At 45.8% G+C, this 13,757-nt stretch overlaps 1 protein-coding gene across 1 annotated transcript; it reads right to left on the bottom strand.

Moving 5' to 3' along the window:
- Positions 1-4,720: 4,720 nt before the first annotated feature.
- On the bottom strand, positions 4,721-13,323 carry LOC104515433 (creatine kinase S-type, mitochondrial). The gene is made up of 5 exons (XM_010159398.1): positions 13,244-13,323; positions 10,636-10,759; positions 8,122-8,256; positions 7,654-7,779; positions 4,721-4,948 (listed from the first exon to the last, which is right to left on the bottom strand). Exons 1-5 carry the CDS (start codon positions 13,276-13,278, stop codon positions 4,829-4,831), a joined length of 540 nt encoding a protein of 179 aa, XP_010157700.1. The 5' UTR covers positions 13,279-13,323; the 3' UTR covers positions 4,721-4,828.
- Between the last annotated feature and the right edge of the window lie 434 nt (positions 13,324-13,757).

Below are 13,757 nucleotides of genomic sequence, written 5' to 3' on the forward strand. Positions count from 1 at the left end.
CCTGGCTGAACCCAGCACAATATGTTGTAGGAGCCCAGTTACCAAGTACAGGAAAGTTTTGGCCCTCTTTGCGGAGGTACATGTGTGTGTTCCCCTTTCTTTGGATCCGCTGTCCTGAAGCGTCCCTTGTCTCCTCTCGAGGCAGCCCCATGCCTGCTCCTCCGTGTCCCAGGCTTGGTTTTCCTGTCTCCCTCACCTTGGTGCAGCCTCCCACCCTGATCCTGGTTTGGCTTTGCAAAAGCCACCTCCTGACTACACAATTTATTGACAGTGTTTCTTAGCCAGGCTGTGGGCTTGTTGCCAAGACATGGCTTTTCAATTTGTTCATTATCTTCAGCACAGCTCCAAGCCTAGTTCAGGCTTGGCCCAAGTAATTTGGCTTAAGTATCCATGCTTGCATCTCCCAGGGTATGTATTTATGCTCTGGACTGGCTGAGAATTGCCTAACTTCTGTTTTCTGGCTCTTCTTGCTTTCGGCCTGTGTTCCTCTCATCCACTGCTTTGTGTCTCTACCTTGTACAAGCCTTGAAAAGGGTCTGTCATGAGTGTTAACATTACAGTGGTCCACAAGTCAAAGGATCTGTGGCTTCGTGAGCGCCTTCGATGCCCCTGTGATGCAAATGCAAATCAACATGGTCTATTCCCATGCTCTGGCCGTTCAGACAAGGTATTTATTGTCAGAGCAGTGCCTGTTTGGCAGTTTCAACACAGATGAATGTGTTCACTGTTGAACACAGGCACCTCTTGCAAAGTCATTGTCCATTTCCTAGTAGAGCTGGGAGTACAATGCCCACTTCTCCCTTGTCCTCTAATGACAGATTCTTCTCCAGTTCTCACCCTGCATGGACTGTGTGATGGCTGGGTGGGCTTTGATGGAGCATGCATGACCTCAGAGTTATCCCTCGTCGCTGATGTGTTTGTCAGGAAGATTATAAAAGTACTTGAGGCATGGCATATAGCTCTTCTTCGATTACTTAATCAAATAAATTTCAAAGTTTGATAGAGAATCAGTGTCTGAAGCTATCAGGAAAGAGTATTATTGGCAGAAAAGAATCTCAGAAATGCAAAATGGGTGGCATGGGAAAACTCCCATGGGTGTGGGAGTATGGGAAGGCAAGAAGTAATGTTGTATGCCTAGGGTTAGCTCAGCAACCCTTCTTTTTAACTTTCTTGCTGAATCATAGTCTGTATGAATCTCTTCTTTTGTTTGATAACCTTTCAGGTCACTTATTTCCTGCTGCAGCCATTCACTGGAGCATATCCTCTGGAAACAGTGCAGCTGCAGTGTTGCAGCCTTTAAGCTGCCATTTGGCCTGTAGTGACAGGACAAGGGGTAAAGGGTTTAAATTGAAAGTGGGGAGGTTTAGATTAGATATCAGGAAGAAATTCTTCCCGGAGAGGGTGGTGAAGCACTGGAACAGATTGCCCAGAGAAGCTGTGGATGCCCCATCCCTGGAAGTGTTCAAGGCCAGGCTGGATGTGGCTTTGAGCAACCTGGTCTAGTGGAAGGTGTCCCTGCCCATGGCAGGGAGGTTGGAACTAGATGATCTTTAAGGCCCCTTCCAACCCAAACCTTTCTGTGATTCTGTGATTCTATGATTGAAGGTTTGCAGGAACAGACCCCTGCACCTCCCCACACGCTCCAGCTCCAGGATGTACTCGACTTTGAGATAAACGTGGTCCAAGGAGACAGCAAACTGGTCTGAGTACCATAATGATTAGGACTGAATAGAGATGTCCTGCATAATGTTAATAGATATGTGACTGACCAAATTCATTAAAAATATTAAATAGTGAAGTGGGATGAAGAATGAAAATACATCATTCATATTAATCAGCTGCATTACACTCGCTGCCAGTATAAAGGCCATGAGGAGTGAGAAAGGGTGAGAAAGATCACGGAAGTGAAAAATTTTGATGGCAAACAGCAAGCCTTTACAAAATAATCCCTATGAGGAAGAGTATTTTAATTGTGAAGGAGACACTTTGAAGACAACAATGCAGAGAAAGCCACAGCTGAATCGTAACAGAGAGTAAATTGTGTCAGAGTGTCCATATTCGGTGCAGGCTTACAATTCCATGTCTGCTCAGAGCACAGGGTGGCCAGGGCATTTCTCTGGTTTATTTACTCATCTGCAGACACTTTGCAATAATTGATTCAATCACGGGATCGGAGAATTATGTAGGCTGGAGGTCTGGGTGTGAGCAGGTCCACCACACCCCACCCACCCCATCCCCAAAGCAGGGCCAGTTTAGATCAGATTGCTCATGACTTTGTTCCTTCAGTTCTGAGTAGTTTTGAGTCTCTTTGACCACCCTCATAGCACAAAAAGGTCTTCCTGCTGTCTTAACTGGAATTTCCAGTGCCACAGCTTGGGTCTGTTGCCTCTTGTCCTTTGAGCTTGTCTTCTCTGCATCCTCTCATCTAGACAGCAGCTGTGGACATCAGTAAGGTTTCCCCTTGGCCTTCTTTTCTCCAGACTGAGCAAACCCAGCTCCCTCACCTTCCCATCACGCATCATGCTCCAGCCCTCCTGACCCTCTTTTGGCTCTCTTCATGATTTGCAGCAGTTTGTCACTGTCTGCCCTGTACTGGGGAGCCCACAACTGGGCACGGTACTCCAGATGAAGTCACACAAGTAACAAACTGGGGGGAAATACTCATGTAGCTGTTGGCTATACGCTCATGTCAAACAGCCCAGCACGGGCACACTGCTGACCCACATTCAGCGTGCTGTCCACCAGGACCCGAGGTCCTTGCAGGGATGCTTTCCACCCAGTTGTCGCCCAGCTTGTGCTGTTGCATGCAGTTGCTCCATCCCAGGCGCGGGACTTTGCCTGTGCTGAACTTCATGAGATCTCTGTCAGCCTGTTTCGATAGCCAGGTGCCCTCTGAAGAGCAGCCCTGCTCACCAGTGTACCAGCTGCTCCCTTTTAATTAGCGCCAGTGGTGGGCTGGCTGACTGGGTAACGCACCCCATCATCCGTTAAAGGTATTGAAAGAGTATCGACAGCTCCAGTATCACTCCCTCAGGAATTAGTACATGGCTGCCAGCTGGACTTCATACCACTGCCTGTCTGCCGCTGGCAAGTCAGCAGGAGGAAAACAAGAAGTGGCTATAATCTGTGCACATTTGGCCGACAGACAAGTTTTGTGTTGACCTGAGCGATTCGGAGAGCTAACAGCAAAGTCTTTCCCGTTTTACTTGTTTGCCTTCTATGTGACATCCGCAGAATTCTCTTTCCCAACCCCAGAATTACTATTATTAACCAGCATTTAGAGACTGGGAGGCAAAACGTTAGGGAACATACCCGACACAGATGGGAAAGAAACAGCTGTTGTGTGCAGGCTCCCACCTACTTTATATGGAGCAGCTGTCTGGAGCAAGAAGTGAGTGCCACTGAAAAGCCTTCTAAAGGGGCTTTGCACCAGGCTGGCACTGTACGATAGATGTCAGCTGAGAGGTTTCTGATGCAGGATGCTTTGTTATGGGGAGGTTCCTACCACGTGAGGGTTGAACTAAGACTAACTCATGTTTTTTAATGTCTTCATCAGAGCTTACACTGCATGCGTCTTATAAGCGGAACTAGCATTGCTCAAGGTGCTGCAGTGGGCTCCAGAGCACCAGTTGGGGCACCGCCGGGCTGCATGCACCCCTACGGTAGCAGTGGGCACCTCAGCTGTCTCCTGTTCCTGCCCACGCAGAGCAGGAACATTCTCTGCTGGTACTACCCCCCACTCAACAGCCACACAGACAGCGTTTTCATCAGAGCATGCTATGACTTCTTTTTTTTTCCTGAGAGTTCATGTTTTGAATGTGATTACTGTGAAACACTAAATATGTTTCAATATGCAAAAAAGAAGCAGTGTCACTGTTAACATTTGCTACTTTTCCTTTCCACCAGGCTGCTCACCACACGGAATAGTGGAGGGCGCGGAGGAGATCTTACCCAGGGTGGCGGTACGTCCTAGGCAGTTTGGTGAGTGATGGTTGGCACAGCTTGTTCCCACTACCTGGAACCCGAAAGCTGCAGGAGAAGGCTGGGACAAGCCATGCTAGACAGGTTTATGATGGATGCAGAATACCAGCAGGCTGATTTGCCTGGTGATTTTTGGGCCAGCTTGCTGCAGCCCAAGGCCACAGGCCAGAAAGAATACCTGAGGGAAACAGCTGAGAAGTGACCTGATGAGTTCTGCAGGAGTGAAAAAATCTGAGGGTTTGGGATGACATGGTAAGGAATTTTGTGTGCAGACCAGTCCGGGAGTGAGACAGCTCCCGTGCAGAGACACCCTCGAGTTCCTGGTGACAGGTCAAGTGGTGGACTTCAGGGACTGAAGGCACATGCAGCTGCCCACTCCAGTTAACGGCTAGACTCACCATGGTGACCCATGGTCACTGAAAAAGCAGTGAGCACTTGACAGCACCTGCCCCTCCAGCAGGCAGGTTTTGGCTGCTTGGACAGTTACTGCAGAGAAGTGCGTCTGTGAATGAAAATAGGGTGTTCGTAGGAGACTCGTGTGGCCATAAGTGCAAATGCAGGGTAGAATTACGGATTTGTGCTTTTTGGATTACTGAGGTAGTACTTTTCTTATCACCAGCTGAGAAAGAAAGGGAAGCAGTCCCCACAAAAGAGCATATCAAGCTGGTTGCATTGGGTGCATCCTAGTAAAGACTAGTTTCTGCCAGTGCAACCAGGCATCTAAGGAGATGTTGAGTTGTCAGGTAGTGTTTTATTACACAAGATATTTATACAGAGATATACAGAGGTGCCTTTCTGTCAGAATGGCAACCATATTTACCATCAGTTGCCACCATCAGCAGCAAGATCACTTCCTGCCAAACTGAGGCAGTGGTGGTGGCACTTTGATGTCTTGACCTCTTTCCAGTTTCTTCTCGCAGTCAACGAGGTAATTGACCCCATCAATGACAATCTGGACTAGCTCCACCTACAAGAAGAAGAAAATGTCAGTAATAAAAGCTTTGTCTGCTGCTGTTAATACAGGAAAACATTGGTTTGTACTGCAACGTCAGCAGGTAAAGCTAGAAGTAAGGAGGGTCATGGCATAGGCATCACACACTCTGTGCTGCAGGGAGTATGAGTTATGCTGGTCCAAAGGAAACCCATAGTAATTCCCTTTTCCTGCTTGTCCTGAGTTTGGATCTCCATCAACAGAAATTTACAAACAGTAGTATGTATGTTAATATGTATAGACACCAAAACAGCAGTGCTGTGAGTGCTCACCAGGCAGTTCTCGCTGGAGCAGCAAATGCCCTTGCTCTGTCTTCCCAGCTCCCAAGCCCGTACCATCCCTGTACTTGCAGGAGCGTTTACGTGGGCACAGCTGGATGGAAACTAACCCGGACAGTGGTGCAAGGAGAGGAAGACAGAGGCTCATTGCCGCAGTTCACACCGGCCCTGAATGCTGCTGGAGGCGCGCACCTGGGACGGCAAGGATGGCAGGAGTACCTTTGACCACAGCCATTCAGACCGCCTGAGAAAGCTCTCCATCCGGAGTCCTGTACTCCTTCAGAGGCACGGCTGGGGACCGTATGTTCCCCTGCAGATGACTGTGAACCCGGCTGCGGTGATTCATCAGCTGTGAGGAAAAATGTCCTACTGCCAAGTGTGCTGGCTTTGCTGAGCTGGTTTTGCCAAGCCCAAGACGCACATCTCTGAAGCAGAGGCACTCATCCTGAACTCGTGCTGGCTCTACATCATCCATTCCTTTGATTTTAGCTCTTAATTTACACTGGCAGGAGTGGGATTAGCCCCAGGCCTGGAACAGCACCAAAATTTCCAATTCTATATGGCAGGTGTTAGTGGTGTTGTTGTAACCTTTTTCAAAATTGCTGAAGAACACAAGGTGCCTTGTCCCCAGCAGACTTTCTCCGCAGGCCCTGTGGTATTGTTAGCCAGCAAACTATAGCTCTGATTTTTCTTAATCTTCATGAAATGGTTCATTGGCAACCTTTAATGGCTGGCTTGTTAAAACTGAATGCGAAAACTAAATCCTATTGTCTTTTTATTGTGACAGTTGCTGATTTTCAAGGGATTTGTTTTTACTATAAAGAATTTCAGTGGCTTAGCAGTTTATTTTATTGTCTTTTACAGACCAGCTGTGTTGGGAAACCAGAGGTCTGAATTTGCAGCCTCCAGGAGAAAAGGAATTTCATATTAAGTTTGCATTGACCAGTAACTGAAACAAAGCAAAAATACAAACAATTTTATCTTGCACCTTTGGGAACATAATTCAGTCCCGCAAACACATTTACCACATAATGGAATTTGTTTTATTATGTACTGAAAAAAAAAATGTCTTATAACAAAACATTTCTATCCCCTTGAGTTTGTCTTGTCTTATCTAGATTTCAGAATCTTCAAAGTAGGGATTGTATCTTATCTATTGGCTTAATCCTTTGAAGCCTTACTCTGCAAGGCATCACTGACTTTCGTGGAAGTCTTCATATCAGCAAAAATTCATAGCCTTAGGCCATCTGTCAGTAGAACTCATATTAATTAATCATGCTGTGTAATCCTTTTGTATTATTAGTATTATTTTAGTATAAAGCACACGTGAAGATGTTTCAGGTATTAATAAATGTCACGTGCTGGTTTTGCAAATAATACAGCTTAAATGTTTTCACTCTTATTTCGGTATAGATGCAAAGGAACATAGCTGTTGTACCCCCATCCTGCAGTAGATTTGCTTTTAGGAGCCGTTCTGCTTTATAAAATACCTAAATATGAAACTGGAATGAGGTCTGAGACCTGAGTCTCCCAGGAGGGCAGCAGCACCACCAGGTTGTAGGGTCATTTCCACTCTCTGACACAACAAATACTCATTCAGCCCAAAATAGCTTCAGAACAAAGGTCTGAGATGAACTCATCTCATCATAGCCTACAGCCCAACAGGGAAGGCTCAGAGCTGACAATTAAATCTTTGCCCTGAATTGACCCAAGCTCTCCCGCACCCTCTGCTCAGTTCCACGCAGGACACGTGAAGATGGCAGCAATTCCTCCTCCACAGTTATTTTGCAGTGAAAGGACTGGCCTCGTCCTGCTGTCTAACTGTGGCGAGAGTGCCTGACTGAGTACTAAAAGGACGCAACACCTTCAGCTAGTCTTGCTTTCAGTGCCTGATTCCCTGGTGGGCTAGGACTGGATCCCTGCTTTTCTCCAGGCATTTTGCAGCAGGTACAGCAGGAACTGCCCCATGTGTAGTAGCTACCTTGGTGCCCGCTGTGCTGTGTGTACAAACACTCCTCATGGCCAGCACTGCAGAGACCGCCGGACACCAGTCCCATAGCTGGGCTGTCCAGGTGGCCCGTCTAGGAGTTGGTGTGGTGGTGCCGAGAAGCGTCGGCCTGTGGGATGTCTGTTACCAAAGCCAAACCTTCCCAGCCCCTGTGTGCTCTCGGCGGGGACCCTCAGCACATGCTGCAAGCAAGTCACGTTTGTGGAACTTGCTCAAGGTTGGTTTTTTTCATTGCCGTAACAGGAGTATTTGTCAAGCATTTCATGCATATTAATAATTTGCCTTAGATGAAGCATTTCCATTGGACCAGATTCATCAGGAGTAAAAACTGCTGTGGCTCCACGGAGGTCAGCAGAGCGAGCCCAGCCAGAGGGAAGAAAACCAGAACAGGTTACCTCCGAGCGACCCATGCGGTCCAGGTTGGAGATATCGTACACGTCTGCTACAGCTGCCGTGTCCACTCCACCAGTGCCACGCTTTTGCAGACGCAGGTTCTCCAGGATTTTTGGAAATCTGGGATCCTATCAGAGGAAAGAGACTTGAGCATTTTAGCCTTTTAGCCTAAGTTGCAATGCAATTATCCATGACTTCTTAACATCTCCAGAAAGATAGGAGAGATGGATGGTTTCCTCAGTCCTTGGATTACAGCCTATCTTGGTGGTTGTCTGTTGATTGGATTAATTTCCATAACAAATACAACAATTTGCAGAATAAAAGTGTGCTCAGTTAGTCGTGCATTATCCCTGGGATCGTGTCACACATCATCCTAAATGTGCAGTCCTGTAAGCTGTCACTTTTCATTTGTCCCTTTGTAAATCAGAAGAGCTGACTTAAGTCACTGGCCTTTGAAATAACTTATGTACCTTGCTAAGCCTGGGCAGTTTAACATGGACTCCAGCGCGTAAACCAGTTCCCAGGTTGGAAGGACAGGTCAGAACATACCCGAGACGCTCGTTCCACATGAACTCCCAGCCTCGTTCTTTAATCAATCTTTCCACCTACGATGGCAAAAGAAAAAGAAAACAAGAAGAAAAGGGCAGCATACAAATGTCTTATTTTAAGATAAGACTACAGCTAAGGTTCTTTTCACCATGTGTCTGTGCTGATGATGAGCTTCACTGTCGCCAGCTGAGTTGCATGAATTAACACTGGAGCACAGACTGGTTTGGATGTGATGCAAATGTTTACACTCACCAGGTACCAAGATCCCCAGTGCATATTGGATTTCCTCATTGTTTTCTCATGACCAGTAGCTTGCAAACTCTTTGTCACTTTGTCACAAAGCTCCCTGTCATGGTGGTTTGGTATAGCCTTAGCCCATGAAGCCGTAACGTCATGTCAGAATTATGGCTTTTGCCATGCGTTTCTAACCTTGGTATTTTTGGAGCAAGGTCGCAGCACACAAGCCCCAAGGACTGAAATGCTATGAGGCAAACTGAAGGAGCTGAGCCTGATTTTTTTGTCATTTTCAAGGTCATGCCATGACTGCCAGGGGAGGACACTTAACTTCCAAATGCCCAGTATTAGCAGCCACATTTCCATTATAAGGAGACAACATAGCTTGTATATAATGCTTTTCATTAGTACATCTCTGACTAGATTAGAAAGGAGGGTGGAATAATTATCTGCAGTAAAATCACAAGGGTCTATTGACTTTTGAATAGGCTGCTACTCTGTTCATTCATCTATACCTTCTGGACTTATTTCTGTGATCCAAATACAAGTTCAGTTCAGTTCTCCTCCAGAGAAGAATCAGATACTTAAACTAGCTCATGCTCAGAAAGACCTCTGAAAATATAGGTGAATACTTCCATTCTGCAGAAGGATACAGAATAAAGGACTCTCCTAACATCATTTCTGTATTGTGTGAGGACACCAGAATTGGTGATGGGAAACTGGACCTGATTTCCTGCCTCAGACACCCATTCTGCTTGCAGCTCCCAGTGCTGACTACTTCCCATGGCCAGGTCCGTAGGTCCACCTCTGTTGAATGCGAGCTAAGCACAGTGGCAGAGACAAAGCTGGGAACGTCATCATCAGGCCATGTCATGTGGGCCACCACACTGCACACTGTTCAGTCTCACAGAAAACTCGGAAACTTAACAGGTCCCAGTTACCCAGCCCAGTGCCACAGCAGCATACATGCTTTTGGCTTTCTGTGTTCCCAAAGCCACTACATACTCAAACTTCCCTATGGATTCTCTGAACTTCTCTGATGCCACGATCAAGAGACTGTAGTTCTGTGCTGTACCTGCTTGGCCTTGCTTTTTTTTTTTTTGCTTGTGACATGATATGGAAGGGGTGCACAGCTGTATTAGCTCTACATTTGCTGGGGATTTTCTGAGACGGGTGTCTCTACAAAGCCAGAGAAGCTGTTTGCCAGGGTGAGATGAATGAAACAAGTGGTCCAAGGTTGGCCCGATATGTGCTTCCACAACCAGGCAGAAAAGCAGTTTGATGGAGACAAATGCTGTTTCTCCACACTTAGATGAATTAAGCGTGCCGAGGACCCCAGTGAGGATAAATACTTGGTTTATGCAGCCTGAATATTCTTACAGCCAATTTTTAACCTATTTCAATCTTCCATAGCTTAACCTCTAGGCTTTCCTCTACTATGGCAATTCATCCAGGAATGATGTGGACAAGAGCAGGGAAGAACAGTGTTTGACCACGTCACCTCTTCCACTACACCTTGTTATATTGCCTGTGGGACACAGTAAAGTCTTCTTTCTCTGTTAAAGCAAACTTTTCTGTGCCAGAACAGTACACAGGTACCCAGCTTGAGCCATACCTGGATTGTTTTTAACCCACATGTCATCTCATGAAGGCTTTATCTTTGTGAATAGCTAGACCAGAATAAAAACCCAAAGCCCTGGCTATCAGTTCTTAGTATTAATCACAACCCCCCCTATCTCCTCAAAAATGGCAGTGAGCCAAGGGGTCGTAAGCCCAGAGTCCTGTACCCAACATCAGCAACGTCCCCCTGCACTTCCAGCATCAGGGATAAGAACCAGGAGCCTGTGCCAAATGAATTCTTCACCCAAGCAAATCAAGCAATCCAAATAAAATGCTTGATTTATGAATTCCCACAGCCCACAGTCACAAAATGGTGAAGAAGAGATATTTCTTTAGCCAGCCTGTGCTTAAGATTTTAATGGAAAAGCTACAAAGGTATTTTATTTATTTTTTCCTACAACTCAGCTAGCAATTTGCCCACGTTCCCTTCTCTAACCGCATTAGTGTGGGTTGCTGTGTGGACTGGTATTACTTCATTTTGTTGCTCCCGGAGATGTCAGTTCCGTATGAACCACAGTAAGCAGTGCTGACAACAGCCCAACAATAAACAAACAGGAATAATCAACTCATTGAGATGCTACCTCTTTCAAACCACGGCAAAATCTTTCAAACACCCGTTTCATGTTGCCACCCTTCTCCATGGAGATCACCCTGGTGTGGTCCTCTTCATTAATCCAGATGAGAAATGTCTTGTCATTGTTATGCCTGGTTGAGAGGAAAAAAAAGATCTTTAAAAAGATAAGCCCTGAAAAGTAATTCTCAGTATCCTTAGTTTTATCACAGTGTTTCAGGGCTGTGGAAGGTTAAGCGCAGCACAATAACGTTGTCCTGCCGAGTTAGGGATTTGAGCTGCTTTCACAGTTGGATGCGCCATGCCTACAGCATTACGCAGGTTTCTCGGGCACAGCGAGAAGAACAGTTTTTCTGATCACATCATGCTCCTGTGGTGTTGAGGGCGGAAAAACATGTTGTCCTCTAGCACGAACACAGATGAGAGGTGCAGCAAAGGGAGAGGCCAAGCTCTGCATCCTCTGTCACCAGGGACATTTTTTATTGTTCTTAGAAAACTGCAGCTAGGAAAAAAAATCCCTAACATTTACATGCTGCTTGGGGCAAAGCAATATGTCCTTATTTAATTGTATTCTCCCCTAAATCAAATCCCAGTGCCCTCCGTATCGCTTGGTAGCACTGGATTGCCACATCAGTCAAGTTACGTGTCTGAGTACAGCAGCTGCGTGTTGCTTCCGGACAGCACATTAGTGATGCTGGCTTGTCAGTCAAGACACAAGTGCCTGAAGATACCCACTTTAGCCTCAAACAGATCGGTTGTTGCTAGGTTTATTAAGTGCTGGGTCAAACCTGAGGTCACTTTCTGTGGCTTTTTCTCTGCTTCCTCTGTCTTCTACTACAGCCTTTCTACAGCTTATAGAAGGTGATTGGTGGGATCGGATCCATATGTACAAACAGTGGAATATTACCAGGTTTGAAACACATGAAATTTGAAAGTTCAAGTTCACTGAGAGCCTGACAGCTGGTCATTTACTGTACTTATTTTTGCACTTGGAGTTTGCCAGCGCAACACTGAGCAGGTGTAAACATCCTGTGCCCTGACATTATGGTCACCCAAGGTCCAGTAACCTCGTCTTCAGTCACGTACAAATATTCAGGGGAGGGCTTTCCAAACAGTCTGAAGTTGGCCTGACTCAGCTCCTCCTTTAATTAACTGTCTCCCCATTGCTTTAAGGAATGAGCAGGGAGGCCACACTGACTGCATTTAAACTCTGCCATTGCTGCCGGTGATGTCAGTGGGAATGGTCCTGCAGCCCATAACAAGGACAGGATAAGAGCCAATATAAGCTAAATAATTTCCAGAAAAGGTCCTCTCTTTGACAATCATTTCTTGCAAGAGAAAGGCAGATTTTCCTTGTGTGGCTTACTGAAACACTTTCCAACCATGCTATTTTTTTTTTTTTCAGTCTGCCTGGTATCTTACATGTAAAAAAGCCAAAAACCAGGTCTGTTTTATTCAGGAGATCCCTGAATAGTAATTATATTGTTGGTACTTCTCCTGTTTGTTTGTATACACAATGAATGGGGTGCCTCAGTTTTATCCTTTTCATTTTCCTCAGATGTAGATGGGAATCAGGGAACTAACTTGAAGCTTGGTGAATTAAAAAAAATCCTCACAAATGTCCAGCAGGTCATCAGGTCTCATGGGTGACCAGTTTTCACAGCATCTGACAGAAAACAGGTTTAGCTGTGGCTGTGCTTTGAAAATGACCCAGCATTGTCAGACAGTGTTTGGAGAACAGTTGGGTTTTGTTCCCATAAAGTCCCATCCTCTCTGAAAGTCCTGAACCTGCCTTGGGCAAGGAGGTAGGCTAGGTGATTCCTCAGAATCACTTAAGCCTAATTTTTCAGAGTTAAAGCATCTGGTAATGCCTAGAAGTACCAGGGAGGATGTGGATGCTACGCACTGCACGGCTGCCCCCATCCTCTGCTAGTGGGTGTGGGCACTGATCTTGGAGCAATTATCCCTCTCTGTCCATAGAAAATAGAATATTTGGGCACAAAATACATCAGTTATGTTGTGAAAGTATAAACAGACCTAGAACAAAATAGGAAATTCAACTTCTGTATCTTCTTTTTGTCCAGTTCATTTAGAAAGAAGGGGTTACTTTCAGCTCTGGGAATTAACAGTCTCTTGGCAGTGAGGGGGAGACAGGAATTTCCAATGCAGCATCCTGTAGCCGCGTGGCCAGTGATTCCTAGCTGACAGCACAGCTACAACCTGGCCTTAGAGCTGCTTTTGTAACCTCAGCTCTGCCGACTGCATGGTGTCTCACAGGCTCTTTCCCAAATCATTTTTTTAGCTAGAAAAAAGAAAAAACGTTGATAAAAAGCCAAGGAAGATCCCATGCCTCTGATGCTGTGTTGTGTGGATGACATTAGTGATGGCTTCCTGCATGTAAAGGTCTGAACCATTCTGTTGTTCATCACTGGCTTTTGTTACTTTTGTTTGTTTGCTGTTTTGTTTTGTTTTGTTTTTAATTAAACAAGTAAACATTTTTTAACAGCAAATTGAACATGCTGTGAGTATGGGGCCAACGTGGCTGCAAGGTTAGGAGAAGCAAGGAATTTGTAAAACTGTCTTTAAAACATGACACAACTTCATGTCACACAACATACCAGATTCCTCTGGCATCGGGCCAGTCACGTGCCATCCCAGCACATGTTAGCAAAGGGGACACTGGTTTATCAAAGAGAAAATGATCCTGCGCACCACAATGGGGCCAAAGGGAGAGAGAAAGAGAGAGAGAGAAAACAAAACAAAATTCAAGTTTATTCAAGGAAGCAGTACAATGCTGCCTAATACATTTTATATGAGGGATAGCAAAGTACAAGTAAATCACACAGTGCAGCTTGTGAGTCTGGTTCCTTCGTCTGAAAACTTAAAGTACTTTACCCAGGTGATTTTCTTGAATCTTGCACATTCTCACTGACATTGGTAATATGATCATGTTTTGCCAAAAACATTTTTAAGCGTAGGGAGGAATGTGAGGTGGGGACCTAATACCACATATACACACCAAAGGATACTCTGGAGGGACCAGCCTGCTGGCACCAGAGATGTTTTCTACGTACAGACATATTTCAGGGTAGGAAAAGGCTACCAGCTCTTAAAGGGGGGTGGGGGGTGGGG

Source organism: Eurypyga helias, unplaced genomic scaffold (genome assembly GCF_000690775.1).
Source record: "Eurypyga helias isolate BGI_N326 unplaced genomic scaffold, ASM69077v1 Scaffold46310, whole genome shotgun sequence".
Taxonomy (NCBI): Eukaryota; Metazoa; Chordata; class Aves; order Eurypygiformes; family Eurypygidae; genus Eurypyga; species Eurypyga helias.